At 46.6% G+C, this 12,469-nt stretch overlaps 1 protein-coding gene across 6 annotated transcripts in view; it reads right to left on the bottom strand.

The window, feature by feature from the left end:
• Positions 1-861: 861 nt before the first annotated feature.
• Positions 862-12,469, bottom strand: part of FKBP15 (FKBP prolyl isomerase family member 15) — a 56,118-nt gene continuing 44,510 nt past the window's right edge. For 5 of the 6 annotated variants that reach the window (XM_043927795.1, XM_043927791.1, XM_043927793.1 and 2 more), the window contains 8 exons: positions 10,759-10,895; positions 8,884-9,039; positions 8,063-8,215; positions 6,962-7,084; positions 6,102-6,209; positions 5,167-5,807; positions 4,009-4,105; positions 862-1,501 (listed from right to left, as the gene is read on the bottom strand). In XM_043927795.1, coding sequence (XP_043783730.1) covers positions 1,424-1,501; positions 4,009-4,105; positions 5,167-5,807; positions 6,102-6,209; positions 6,962-7,084; positions 8,063-8,215; positions 8,884-9,039; positions 10,759-10,895 — 1,493 coding nt within the window. In that variant the 3' untranslated portion in view covers positions 862-1,423. The remainder of the gene's footprint in view (positions 1,502-4,008; positions 4,106-5,166; positions 5,808-6,101; positions 6,210-6,961; positions 7,085-8,062; positions 8,216-8,883; positions 9,040-10,758; positions 10,896-12,469) is intronic. The other variant, XM_043927792.1, reaches the window with a different exon arrangement.

The following is a 12,469-nucleotide window of genomic DNA, read 5'->3' as shown; positions in this document are numbered from 1 at the left end:
GGGCCGGCCGGGAGGCCTGGCTTCAGAATCCCACGGCCAGGGTTTGCATCCCTGTTCTGTTACTAGCTGTGTAACGTTAGACAGGTGACTTCACCTCTCTAGGCCTCAATCTCCTCTATAAAAGGAGGATAAATATCTTCTGGAGGGCCGCTGGACATGAGACAGTCTGGGTAAAGTCCCCCACAACAGCGCCTACTTGTTAAACAACAGAGTTTAGTAAATGGTAGTTCTTACTGCCTCCCAGGCCCACAAATGGAAGACAGGCTCAAAGCTATCATCAAAAAGGATACATCTGATTGTCAGGTGAGATGGAATGGAACTTGGGTTCCTATCTTATAAACATTTTAAATCAGGGAACGTTTTTATTAAAGTTACTCTACTTTTTAAAGACTGCCTACACGGTCTTTGGAAAATGCTGGAATAAATAAAATGACCATGCGTGTTTTCTCACTGCTACTCCCTGCATTAGTCCTGGACCTGGAATCAGAGGAAAAGGAAGCCACCCTTCAAGTGAAGACTCAGTCTCTCGGGGGCCATCCCTGATGGATGACAACAGGACACAGGGACCCTCTCCATCTTCTCTGCCTGGCTTCCTAGGGTGGAGGACCTGCAGGAGCCCGTGGACGACAGGACTGGTCCTAACCCTGCTGCCCTGAGCCCGCAAGGAGCCGGGATGCTGGGAGAGCAGAGTGGTGGCTTTCTGGGAAAGCCTCACAGTTCAGGGTGAAGTACCAAAGGAAAATGTCACAGTGCTTTCATGCATGTTAACCAACCCAGATCTGTTACGACCCCTACCCTCACGTTCCCAGAGAGCACAGACTGCTCTCGGAACCAGATTCGATTTCACCCCCAAAGCCTGAGTCAGGTTTCGTTGCAGACATTTATTTTAGTTTTGTTAATTTCAAATATTGATTGACCTCTTGTATCAGGTTTAAGGCAGAGAAAAGATCTACGTCCCAGTACCGCCGGCAAGGCTGTTACCTGGGTTTATTTAGATGGGGTACTTTACCCTCCACCAGTTCTGCCAGGGAGACCTCACCGCAGGCGACAGTGCCGGTGCTGGGACACAGCTGAGCACTGAGAGGCAGGTCAGTCTGGGAGTTCAGAGAATAAAAAGCTTGGGAGAGGGCAGGACTCTCATAGGGACTTGCTGGAGGGGAGCCCCCCAGCCCTTTCTCCAGGGGGGACTCTGAGGCAGGACCAGGGCGGGCTGCTGCCAACCGCAGTGTTCTGAAGACAGGTTCTCACGCTGCTTCACCTGGGCAGGCGGGGGCTCGGAGGTTGGCTAGCTCAGGTATCGGAACTACTGTCCTCAGCATGCTCACCTTCACCTCACCCCGTGGCTCGTCTAAAGCCAGCGCTGGCTGTGCAAAATCATGCCTAGGGAAGGGTAGAGAAACCTCTGCACCGGTTTCCTGGGTCTTCATCCCAGCCAGTCAATGTCATCATCATCGTCATCGTCTCCAAAAAGGGGTGTTGGGGGCGGGCGTCCCTTCATGCTCTGACAAGACAGGAAAGAGTAGTCAGTCCTCACTTGTCCCTGCACCAGATGGACTTCCCGCCGGTGCAAGATGAAGCGATCAGCATCTTTCCTGGCTCCAGGTTGGAAAGGAGACTGCTGGTTAGGGTTTAACTGAAGGGACGAACCCTGAGGCCAGCAAACCCCAGGCTTCCAGAAAAGCTCAGACAAGCAGTCAGAGAAGGGAGGCAATCTTTCAACACGGAGACAAGAAGACCAACTTTTGTTTGTCTCGTTTAGTCATTTATTTGAGAAACACGTGTATTGATTGGACAGGTTTTCTCACATGTGGTAACTGATACATTTCGTGTGGGAAGAGAAAGGGGGAGCAGGATAAGGAGACAGAGAAGCAGAGCAACCCTCAGGGCGGAGAACACAGGAAGAAGGAAGCTGGGGAGAATACAGTCACATTTGAAAAAAACGTTGCTGTGGCCTGCAGTAGCCTGTTTGGCTCTGGACATGGGCTCATCATTTGAGAGAGAGTCGAATTTAAAGTCTTGGCCACCCTACCAAGTGGAGAATCCCAAGATGAAGAAAACCCAGGGACACAGGCTCACACCCCGGTCTTGCTGGCACCTCCCTCCCTCCCTCCCACCAGGCAGGAGGATGAGGGGGATTAGCGAGTCAGAGAAAACTCTCCCCGCTTTTCGTGACTTGAGCCTCTGGCCTTTTCCCTCTAGACTGGCAGGGAGAATCCTGTGGGTTGCTGGGACTGATGCTGGAGATAGGCACTTCCGAGTGTTCTCTACTAAGTAAGGTACCTTCTGCTCTGGTGAACTACTCTGGCCCAGGATCGGACTTCCCAGGGCCAGCCAAAGGAAGGCAGTGTGATGTGCTCAGAGGTCCCTGGGCTAATTCCACCTCCACCACCAACTAACAGACCTCGAACCTCTCTGTGGGCATCAGTGAAGTGATCTCTAAATTCTGATGGTGTGGGATCTTAAAATGTGGCTCACTGCTTCTGTTTTGTTCCACCTGAGGTTCTGGTGTGCATCTACCAGCTATGTAACCTTGGATCAGCTATTTGATCTTCCAGAGTCGTGGCCTTCTTTCTACAAAATGGAATAAAAGTGCCTACACTTCACTGAACTGGCAGAAGATTAAATGTCTATAGTTTTCAGAGTACCCAAAAAATAGACATTAACTTGATGACATTAGTATTAACACCAATAATGTTCTGCTAAAGTCAGAAAACTCCATCCATACATAGGGCAGTCACTTGAGATACTCAATTGGCTTTTTGTTCATATTCAGAACTCTCAAATGAAAATGTAATTCTTGGGAAGAAAGGCCAATGGAGGAGCCAGTGTGCTTTCCCGGGGAACATAGGCAAGAGAGAAGGGTTCTGGTGCACGGGAGCCAGATCCCAGCTCCACCACAGCCATTTTCCCAAGGTCTGGCAAAAGGCAAAATCCATTTTGGTGGATACAAAAGGGGAGAAAATCTGCCCCCATTCACCTCATATTTCTGTTCCTGGGATGGACTGAGTCTGAATCTGATCTGTGTTCTCCACCCACATTTTACCCTAGTGAAATTATCCCAACAGTCAAACGTCCTAGGGAGAGCCAAGAATGCTTGTAACTTAGCACAATGGGGACCAGGAATGCAAGAAACGGGGTTCTGATCCAGGCTTAATCAGCAGATCACCTTTCTGGCCTTAACTCTGGAGTTCGGTAAAGTGAGGCTACCCTACCAGTTGTTGTTGCTGTTGTTTCACTTGCTAAGTTGTGTCTTACTCTTTGTGACCCCATTGACTGTGGCCTGCCAGGGTTTCCCAGGCAAGAACACTGCAGTGGGTTGCCATTTCCTACTCCAGGTGATCTTCCCAACCCAGGGATCGAACCCGTGTCCCCTGTGTCTCCTGTATTGGCAGGCGGGTTCTTCATCACTGAGCCACCAGGGAAGGCCTACACTATCGGACTTAACCCATTCTCTGCCCAGGGATACGGTGATAACAGAACAAGGCAGCAGGTCGGAAAGCAGGCTGATGAGGCAGAAAAGGCTCAGAAACAGGTGGTCTGAGTAGGAGCCTGGGGTTTGAGTCCTAACTGTACAATTAACTCACTCTGTGGCTTTAGGTAAATCATCCTTCTGAACCACAGTCTGTCTATGAATGCAGATGCCAGACAAGGAGATCTTCACAGTCCTTTCCAATACTAAACAAAACACCCTAGCCGAGTTGAGGTCCGGAAACCTGAGGCTTTAGCATTCTAATATGGGACTAAGCAGCCCAACTGTCTTCAAGTAGAAATTACTGCTGCATGAGTGGAGACCGGGATCCTTCTTCAAGAATAAAGTGCTATCTGCCCATCCCCACCAGGCTCACAGAGCCGCTCCCTCCCAGCCCCAAGCCTGCTCGCACAGGGCCCTGAACACAGAGCCCAGGGCGGGGGCCACCAGCAGACCCCCCTCCTCTTCTTGCAGCCAGCAGGGAGGGGCCCCCAGGGGGCGGCGGCATGAGGACTTGGCAGGGCCTGGGGGTTCCTTACCACTTCGTCTTCATCCTCCTCCTCAGCCTGTGCTTTGGGCTTCGGAACTTTCAGAGCTGCCCCTTTAAACAGTTCATCCTCTTCATCCTCAGAGAGGCTGAAAGAAAAATCAGGAAAATCAAGTCATAGGAAAATGTTTCTGCCCCAGGCCACAATGCCCACAGGCTCTGGGCTAAATATCCAATAGCTGTGGTGACTGCCCAGGAATCCCCCGCTTCTCCACACTCACCCCCAGCACTCTCGACTCCCTCCATAACCTACAGCCAGAGCAATCTTTTAAAGCCAGTAAATCAGTCACGTCACTCCTGTGTTTAAATCCCCTTAACAGCTTCTCACTGCACTTAAAAGTCCAAACTTCTAACAGTGACAACACAATCTCACATGACTTGGCTCCTACCGAGTTTTCCAACCTTGGCATCCCACCACTCTTCTCCCACCCACTGTGCCTTCTTCCTTGACTGTGTCACATCCCTCCTACCGCAGGGCCTTGCATGTGCTGTTCTTGCTTTCTGCAAATGCTCCTGCCAACTCTCGGCAGAGAAGGCTCCTATCCATCCTTCAGGTCTCAGTTTAAATGTCACCTTCTTGGAATCCTTCCCTAGTCACCCTACCTAAAGAAGAATAAGTCCCCCTTTATTGTCTATTATAACCCTGATTCTTTCTTTGTTTAGAAAGCATTTAACATGCATTTATAACATACAGTTGACTCCTGAAAAATACAGGTTTGAACCATTCAGGCCCACTGATACACAGGCTTTTTTCAATAAACACGATTTACAGTTGGGTGAGTATGGGGATGTTCAGTTGCTAAGACGTGTCTGACACTTTGCGACCCCATTTGAATCTGGAAATGAGCCAACTGTAAATTTATACACACAGGGTCAGCACTCTTAACTCCTGTGTTGTTTAAGGTCAACTGTATAAGCATTTGTTTGTCTTCCCTAATAGCCTGTAAGCTCTTCAAGTCAAAAACCAACTCCACCTTGCCTCCCACACTCCCACAGAGCCTATTATATGGTAGATACCGAATAAATACATGAATGAATGAGTGATTCAGCCAGCCAGCCAGTCTCTGAGGATGAATCACCCATCCTGGAAAAACTGGACACAACTTCCACAGGCAGCCGCCCTGCTCCTGAAACTGCTCAGGGGACACACCTGGGATGCTGAGAACCGTGTTCAGATCCAGGTGCTGCTCCTACGGAGGCCGAAGCTGCCTCTGTGCTACACGGTTCCTGGGAGGGAGCAGCCGAGCCTGTGACATCCCTGTCTTCCTGGAGCTCTGGAGGCTGAGGCTCTCCTCCTGGACTTTCAGGCCTCACGGCCAGTGAGTCCACCTTCTCGGGGTCTGAGGTCGGGGACAGTCTCGTGGAGCTTTCCTCCTCCCTGACATGGGCGTCTCCCAGTGCTTCCCCGCCCTCAGAGTCCACAGCTACGGGGCCTGGAGGCCTGGGGGGAATTGAAGTTGGGGGCCCCAGAGCTCTTGGGGAGGGGAGGCAAGCCAGTTCGGGAGGGACCGAGCGTGCTTTTATCTCTGAGCTCGCCTCCGTTTCTGAAGGCTCCCCTTCCCTTCTCTGTGCATCATCCTGGGGAGAGGGCCAGCCCTGAGGAGACAGCGGGGCATCCTCCTGGACCACCCGCGCCAACAGCACTGCGGGGGGCTCCTGCCCCGCCCCGTCCAAGGGTGCCCGAGACTGTCCCGAAGGGGTCCGAGGCTGCGCCTCTGCTTCCTCTTCCTCTTCATTGCTGCTCTCTCCTTTCTCTTGCTCGTGTTGGTTTAACAGCCGAAGGGTCACCATCTGTGCAAAAGCCAAGAAGGAGGAGAGGATCACTGACCAGAAATGGAGGCACTCCTAGTTCTTTAGTCCCTATTAACACAATTGGTCACTGAGTTCAAGTAACTCTGTTTTTCTGTTTGTTATTTTTCAGTACAAATGCCTTTGTTTCTTCCTCTCAAAAGAGGCTGCCCATATCTGTACAGACATCCTAGTTACTGATCAACAATCTTGAATAATTTTTCACTCAGGATCCTTTGGACGGCACTTAGGCAATGAGATACCCATCTCAATGAAACAAATGACAGCTGGCTGTACCTTGATGGTGTTCATGATGGTCCCCAGAATGGTCCTGCCATTGTAAGACTCCTCCAGCTCAAACTCTCCCCGCAAGGAGTGAAACACCTGGTTCATAATCTTCTTGACCTGCACGACCACGTGAGGAGAGAGAAACAATATCAAAATGTGTGCTGCCAAAGTCAAGAGACTAAGGGATGCATGTAAATTCCAGAGAGAGGCTTCGCTCTGATGGTTCAGTAGCTAAGACTGGGCTCCCAACACAGGGGGCTCGGGCTCCCTTCCTGGTCAGGGAACAAGATACCACATGCCACAACAAAGACTCGGCACACCAAATAAATTAGATGTTAAATAAATAAATTCCAGAGCGAGGTCTGGAAGGCTTAAATGAAGCCCTCTTAGAACTCTGCAGTGGGGCACGGTTGGTCAGGAACTGAGACAGCGAAGGCTGACCCGTGGAGGGGACAATGTTGAATAATGAGCAGCACGTGACAGAAGGGCTAGGAAGGACGGGTAAGCTGCGGCGTGTGTGCCTGAGACTCTCAAAGACGGCCCACGGACGCCACCCTCCCACTGAGGCCAGCACTGGAGCCGCCACAGGCTATGAGGATTAGTGGCTAGAAGAGGCTGGCATGCTCCCCACTCCTCTCCTGTGACTTAGAAACAGTTCCCTTATCTGTCAAGACCTCAGCATGGGGCTCTCTGGGGATTGCCACCAAAGAGACAGGTTCCAATGGGTTAACTCTGACTTAAGTCAGATGGTGGTGGATCGGAAAACAAGCTCACGACAACACACTGACAGACACTTCTTTCTGAAGGCCTGCTATGCATACATGATCCCCCTATAGAACATGGTTCACTTCTCTGAAATGCTAGCTCACCTTTTCTGCGGGGTCGGCAGCAGTGGCTTCGACCCCAGATGTCTGGGCCTTGCCCTCTAGGTCCTTGATGCGCTGTGCATTTTGCTCTCTCAGGGATGTGACTTGGGCCTGGAGGGCTGAACACTGCAAAAACAAACACGCTGTGGCTGTGGCCTGGGAACCTAGACTCCCAGGTGAAGGTCAGGACGCCCAGGAGGAGCAGAAGCATCCTAAGCTTTAAGTGTCAACCTCATGTCGGCCTGCTGACATCCACACCCTCCACCCCCACCCCAGGCCTGCTGACCCTGGAGGAGATGAAGGCCAGAGCACTTCATCTCCTCACCACTCAGTCCCAACTCACCACTTCATCTCCTCTTTCCCAGCAAGGCCACTTGCCTTGTTCCTAATTAGGTCAAGAATATGATGAAAAATGGGAGGAAGGGTCTGATCACCCTAGTCACACAGACATATGAACGGTCAGCACCAAGACTGCCTTCCTCACCTCTGAGTGGAAGATTTTCAGCTGGATACTTTAACCGACCTCCAGATATGAGGACTTCCATACACGGTGCTAAGCCACCCCTCCTTCTCTTCCTCGTTTTACGCCAGATGATCCCAGCACACGCGTGCTCCAGCCCACCTCAGGGCCTTTGCCCAGAATACCTGCGGCCTCCCCCCATCAAAGCTCCTGTCCCTCCTTGCCTCTGCTCCCCCGGGCACTTCCTCTTCTGGGCCTCACAGCATTTAATGCTTATCTCTGTTTCTCAGTCTCCCTTTCTTGATTGTGAGACTCCTGAGGAGTGTTCTTTGTAAGCCTTTTCCCTAACACAGTGCCTGGAACACAGCTGGCACTCAATAAGTATTTGCTTAATAAATGGAGGATCAAATTATAATGGAAAACATAATCCAGAACATGAATGCTGCTTTTTCTTTTTCTAGGTCAGTGACCCGTCATCCCAAATGAGTACGTGAAATATGACTGATCAACTAGAGAGCTGAACAAGTATGATTCTGTTTTCAAAAGTGATTAACATCTTTCGGGTACAAAAGGATCGACGAGACTTGAACAACCTGTTTGCCTTAAATTGCCCGGGCTGCCTAAGTCCAAGGGAAGACACTCACCTTCTCCTCCAGTTGGAGCAGCTGCTGCTGACGGGCGTCTCTCTGTGCACACACCTCCTGGTACTGCTGCCGGTGCTCATTCCTGGCAGAGGCCAACAGCTGCTCACACTTGGCTTCCCACTGGGTCTGCAGCTCAGCCTGTACGAGAGACAGCTGCCAAGAGAAAGTAATCACTGCATCCTGGGGGGTCTAACTGCATCTTGGGAAACCCCATCTTTAACAAGGCAAAAAAGTTAAGAGCCCAGATTTAGCAGAGAAACAACCATCTGGAAGACCTTGGTTGTCAGGACTCTGAAAAGTACTACAACCAGATAAAGGGGTGACTGTCTATAGACAGGTCCCCAGGGCCATAATGTGATCATACTTTTCAGGATCTGGACCCTTAGACCTTTCTAAACAGAAGAAACTTATTTCTCTCCAAAATTCCACAGATGATCAAATGGAGGACACCAATTCACTCTAACTAAAGAACATAAAACATATAAACATGAATGCAGAAACTTACAAAAAGAAAGACTGCTGTCAAATGACTAGAGAGTAGCTGTGTTCTGCCACCACCTTTGATTTCCCTGCCTCATTACCTAAATAAGTCCCTTCTTTTCAAGGACAATGCCTAAGGGATGGGGTCTGGTGGGTGAGGACTTTGGCCTTGTCATGTTTGGAAGACTTTTGCCTTCATGTTTTACTTATAATAAGATCTGTCCAAAGTTAGAGCATCAACTATTAGAAATGTCATCTGAAAGGATCAAGAAGAAACTAGAAGCTTTTCTGAATCCTTCGTGCCTCCCTTTTGTTTCCAAAGTGCTTCAGTTTCCCATTACCTGCTCTGCAGCTGCTTGGTCGGTGGACACCCGTGCCTTCTTCAAAAGCTGTCGAAGTTTGTCCAATTCCTCCTGGTGTGATTTGCGAATTTCGTCTATCTCCTCCTCAGCCTGGCAGCGCTCTTGGGCTGACTTCTTTTTCCTTTCTGAGAGGTTCTTAGGAACAAGAGAACTGTCATCAGCTGTAGTTGTTTGGAGAAGATAAATGGAGATGGTGATGGTGGTGGGAGTTATTAACATCACTGGGTCCTTACTTCGTTAATGGAAACAATTCATTTTTTCAATTTGGTTTCCCCAATATATTTAACATTCTCGACGACTGGCAGGAAAGAAAAAAAACTGCCACAATAAGAAGGTAAACCAGAAGAGCTTCATCTACCACTGTATTAAGAGATGAGGAACATCTTACCAGCGGTAGGTGCACAGGGAAATAAGATACTTTCACAATCTGCTGGTAAGGAAGTCACAATTCTGCGACAGGACCTTCAAAATACATACTCACACCCAGAAATTACACAAATTAGACTTTATTTTAAGGAAGCAGTGGATCATAAAGATTATGTGTTACAAGGATGGTCACTGTAGGAGTATTGAGAACAAAGAAAAACTGAAACAGCCCTCAAAATCAGAAAGAACTTTTTTCAGTTGTATTTATCTATTTTTTTTACTTTACAATATTGTATTGGTAGAACTTTTTTTAAAAAACCTGATAAAATTATGGAAGAAACAAAGCACAGACCAAGATTTATCCTCTCAAAGGGCACTAGGCCAAAAGGGCTTTACTAGAGAGTTTTATTAAAAGCTCAGAAACAGGCTGCTCTTTTCATATCTAAACTGTACCAGAATATAGAAAAAGACAGAAATGTTCCCAATTTGTTCAATGAGGTGAGTATTATCCTAGGGTTAAATTTATAAAATAACAAAAGATATCATTAAATAAGGTTTAAAAATATCAAACTAGAAAAATATTTGTAACATCTATGACTGACAAAAGATAAGCACTTTAATAGTGTTTATAACAGAGGAAATACACATAGGTGTTAAATATATGAAAGCTTTACTACTAACAAAAATACACCCAAAGACAAGATAAGCATATTTCACCTATCATGAAATATTGTAAAAATTTATACAGGCAGAATTGGAAGAATAATGGAGAAATAGGCTTGCTTACACAGCGCTGAAAATGTAAGCTAACATACTCTTCAGGATAATCTGGCAATATTTATTTTAAAAATTTAAATGTTGAGAATTTTCTCTGATGCAGCAATTCAAATTCAAGCAATCTATTTTATGGAAATGCTCAAATGAATTTGCAAAAAAAGTTATATAGTACAAAGATATCCATGAAAGCAATGTTTGAAACAGTGAAAAGTTAGAAACATAAATATCCATCAACAGGTGAATAGTTAAATATAATTATGGTTCAGCCTTGCAGCAGAATACTATGAAGTATTCGTAACTATGAAGTAGTTACAAAGAATGAAAAAGCTCTCATTCTTATTAGTATAATGGCCGCAATACAATCTTTAAAGTATTAAATATGATCACATTATTATTAAAAATGTTATCAGTGTACACATATGTATATACATATACTTTATACAAACACATACGCGTGCTATGCGCATGTATATATTATATACAAAGAAAACAATCTGGAAGAATAATCATATATTTTTTTATAGTTCTTGCCTCTAGTGCAGAGAAGAGGAAAACATAAATTTCATTTTTTATTTTATACTTTTCTGTATTATTTGCATGTTACAGTGAGTACACGCTACAGTACTTTTTAAAAGGAAAATAAAAATGTTTATGAAACAGCCCACTCTGGCCACCTGGGTACAACAGAGAAACTTCACATGAAAAGATTACCTTTTCCAGAGACTCCTTCTCAGTTCGCAGGTCAGTCAGCTCCTCCTCCAGGGAGGTCACCCTGAGTTCCAGTTGTCTCCGGCTTTGCTTTTCACTCTTGAATTTGGACTGCGCTTGCTGGGAGGTTTCCTGGAGCTCTGAGATATGACAGCACAAAGGCTTGGCTGTAGAACCAGAGCTGCCGTGGGCTCTACGGCATCCTGACAGCTCCTTCAAAACCACGTTCTCTCAACTTCCAACCCTCCCACACGAGCCTCTTCCACTCACTTCTTCCAGCATCACCTCACTGACCAGCAACAGGCTTATCAAGTCATAAACTGACTCACTGACTTCCACACCCATCCATATTTATCTCTGCACCTACAGGTCACCTCCAACACACACAAAATGGAAGAGGAGTGTGCCAAGCAGTCAGAGATCACCCCTGAAATGTATCAGTCCTTCAATTCCACGTCAGTCATCATCTCAACACACTGGACTCAATACATTGAGATCTTTGTTTAGTAGTGGTCCAGGCCCTTTCTCAATGCCTGGTAAGATATTCTCAACTTTCTTGGTAGCTGGGACATTCCATCAACAGTCTGTTTTCTAAACATTCCTTCTCAAATAAAGCTATTTGGAATACTTAAAATGTAATATATCAAACAACAAGGTCCTACTGTATGGCACAGAGGGATATCTGTGCCATAGGGGTACTATCCCTATGATAAACCATAATGGAAAAAAGAATATATATATATATATATATGTATAACTGAATCACTCTGCTGTATATTAGTAACTAACACAATACTGTAAAACACGGTAAATCAACTATACTTCAATAAGAAAATAGTAACAATTTTTAAAATGTAATGCATCAAAATTAATTTTGTTGGAAAACTTTTGAGACCTTTATGGTACCCTCAAGGTAACTGTCACAGGGCACCGTGAAAACAGGAAAGAAGATATCAGTATGACATTCGAATCTAAGCTTTTCCCTCAAGTGTGCTCAAGTGATGCTCTAAAAGAAAAGGATTTATCTTCAAGGTATCACTTCAACAACTGACATCAGTGTTTTTTAGCTTTCTTTTTGGGCACATGAATTTTGTTTCTTCCTAAAACTGCTACTGCTCTTGCCACACCTGACCCACTGGACCCATCTGGGCCTTCTACATTTTTACACAAGGCGGTGGATGAATCAACATGCAAGTCTTCATGAATCTGCTTTTCACCATGTCTCAAGCAGCACCTTTGTGCCAGGCACTGAACTAGTACTAAGGGAAGGACTTTACAAAGATGAGCAAGGCATCATTTTTGCCCTTCAGAGGCTTGCATTATAGAAGGGAAAACAGACACACAAGTACTGCTGATCAAAGGCTAACTCTGAAAATGGTCATGATAATGCACTCAGAGATGCAAGATTTTAAAGGAGATCAAATATTCTAGGGGGATAAAACGGGTGAAGTTTCTGAAAGAGGCAGTTTTTGGAGAGAACTGGAGGTAAATCTTGGTGATTGTGGGCACACCAAGTCCGGAGAACAGTATGGATAAAAAGCAAAACAAGAAATAAGAGGATGTACTGAAGCAGCAGGCTGGCTAGTATGCCCAGAGCTACGAAGAATTAAGCAACATAACAGGAAATAAACCAGGTTGGAGGGGCCTTGAGTGTCAGGCTGAAAGACTGCGATCCATCCTCTAGGAAAGAGGCAGCCAATGCAAGAAGCACCTT

Source organism: Cervus elaphus, chromosome 16, assembly GCF_910594005.1.
Source record: "Cervus elaphus chromosome 16, mCerEla1.1, whole genome shotgun sequence".
NCBI lineage: Eukaryota > Metazoa > Chordata > Mammalia > Artiodactyla > Cervidae > Cervus > Cervus elaphus.
This window is presented reverse-complemented; position numbering and strand designations above follow the sequence as displayed.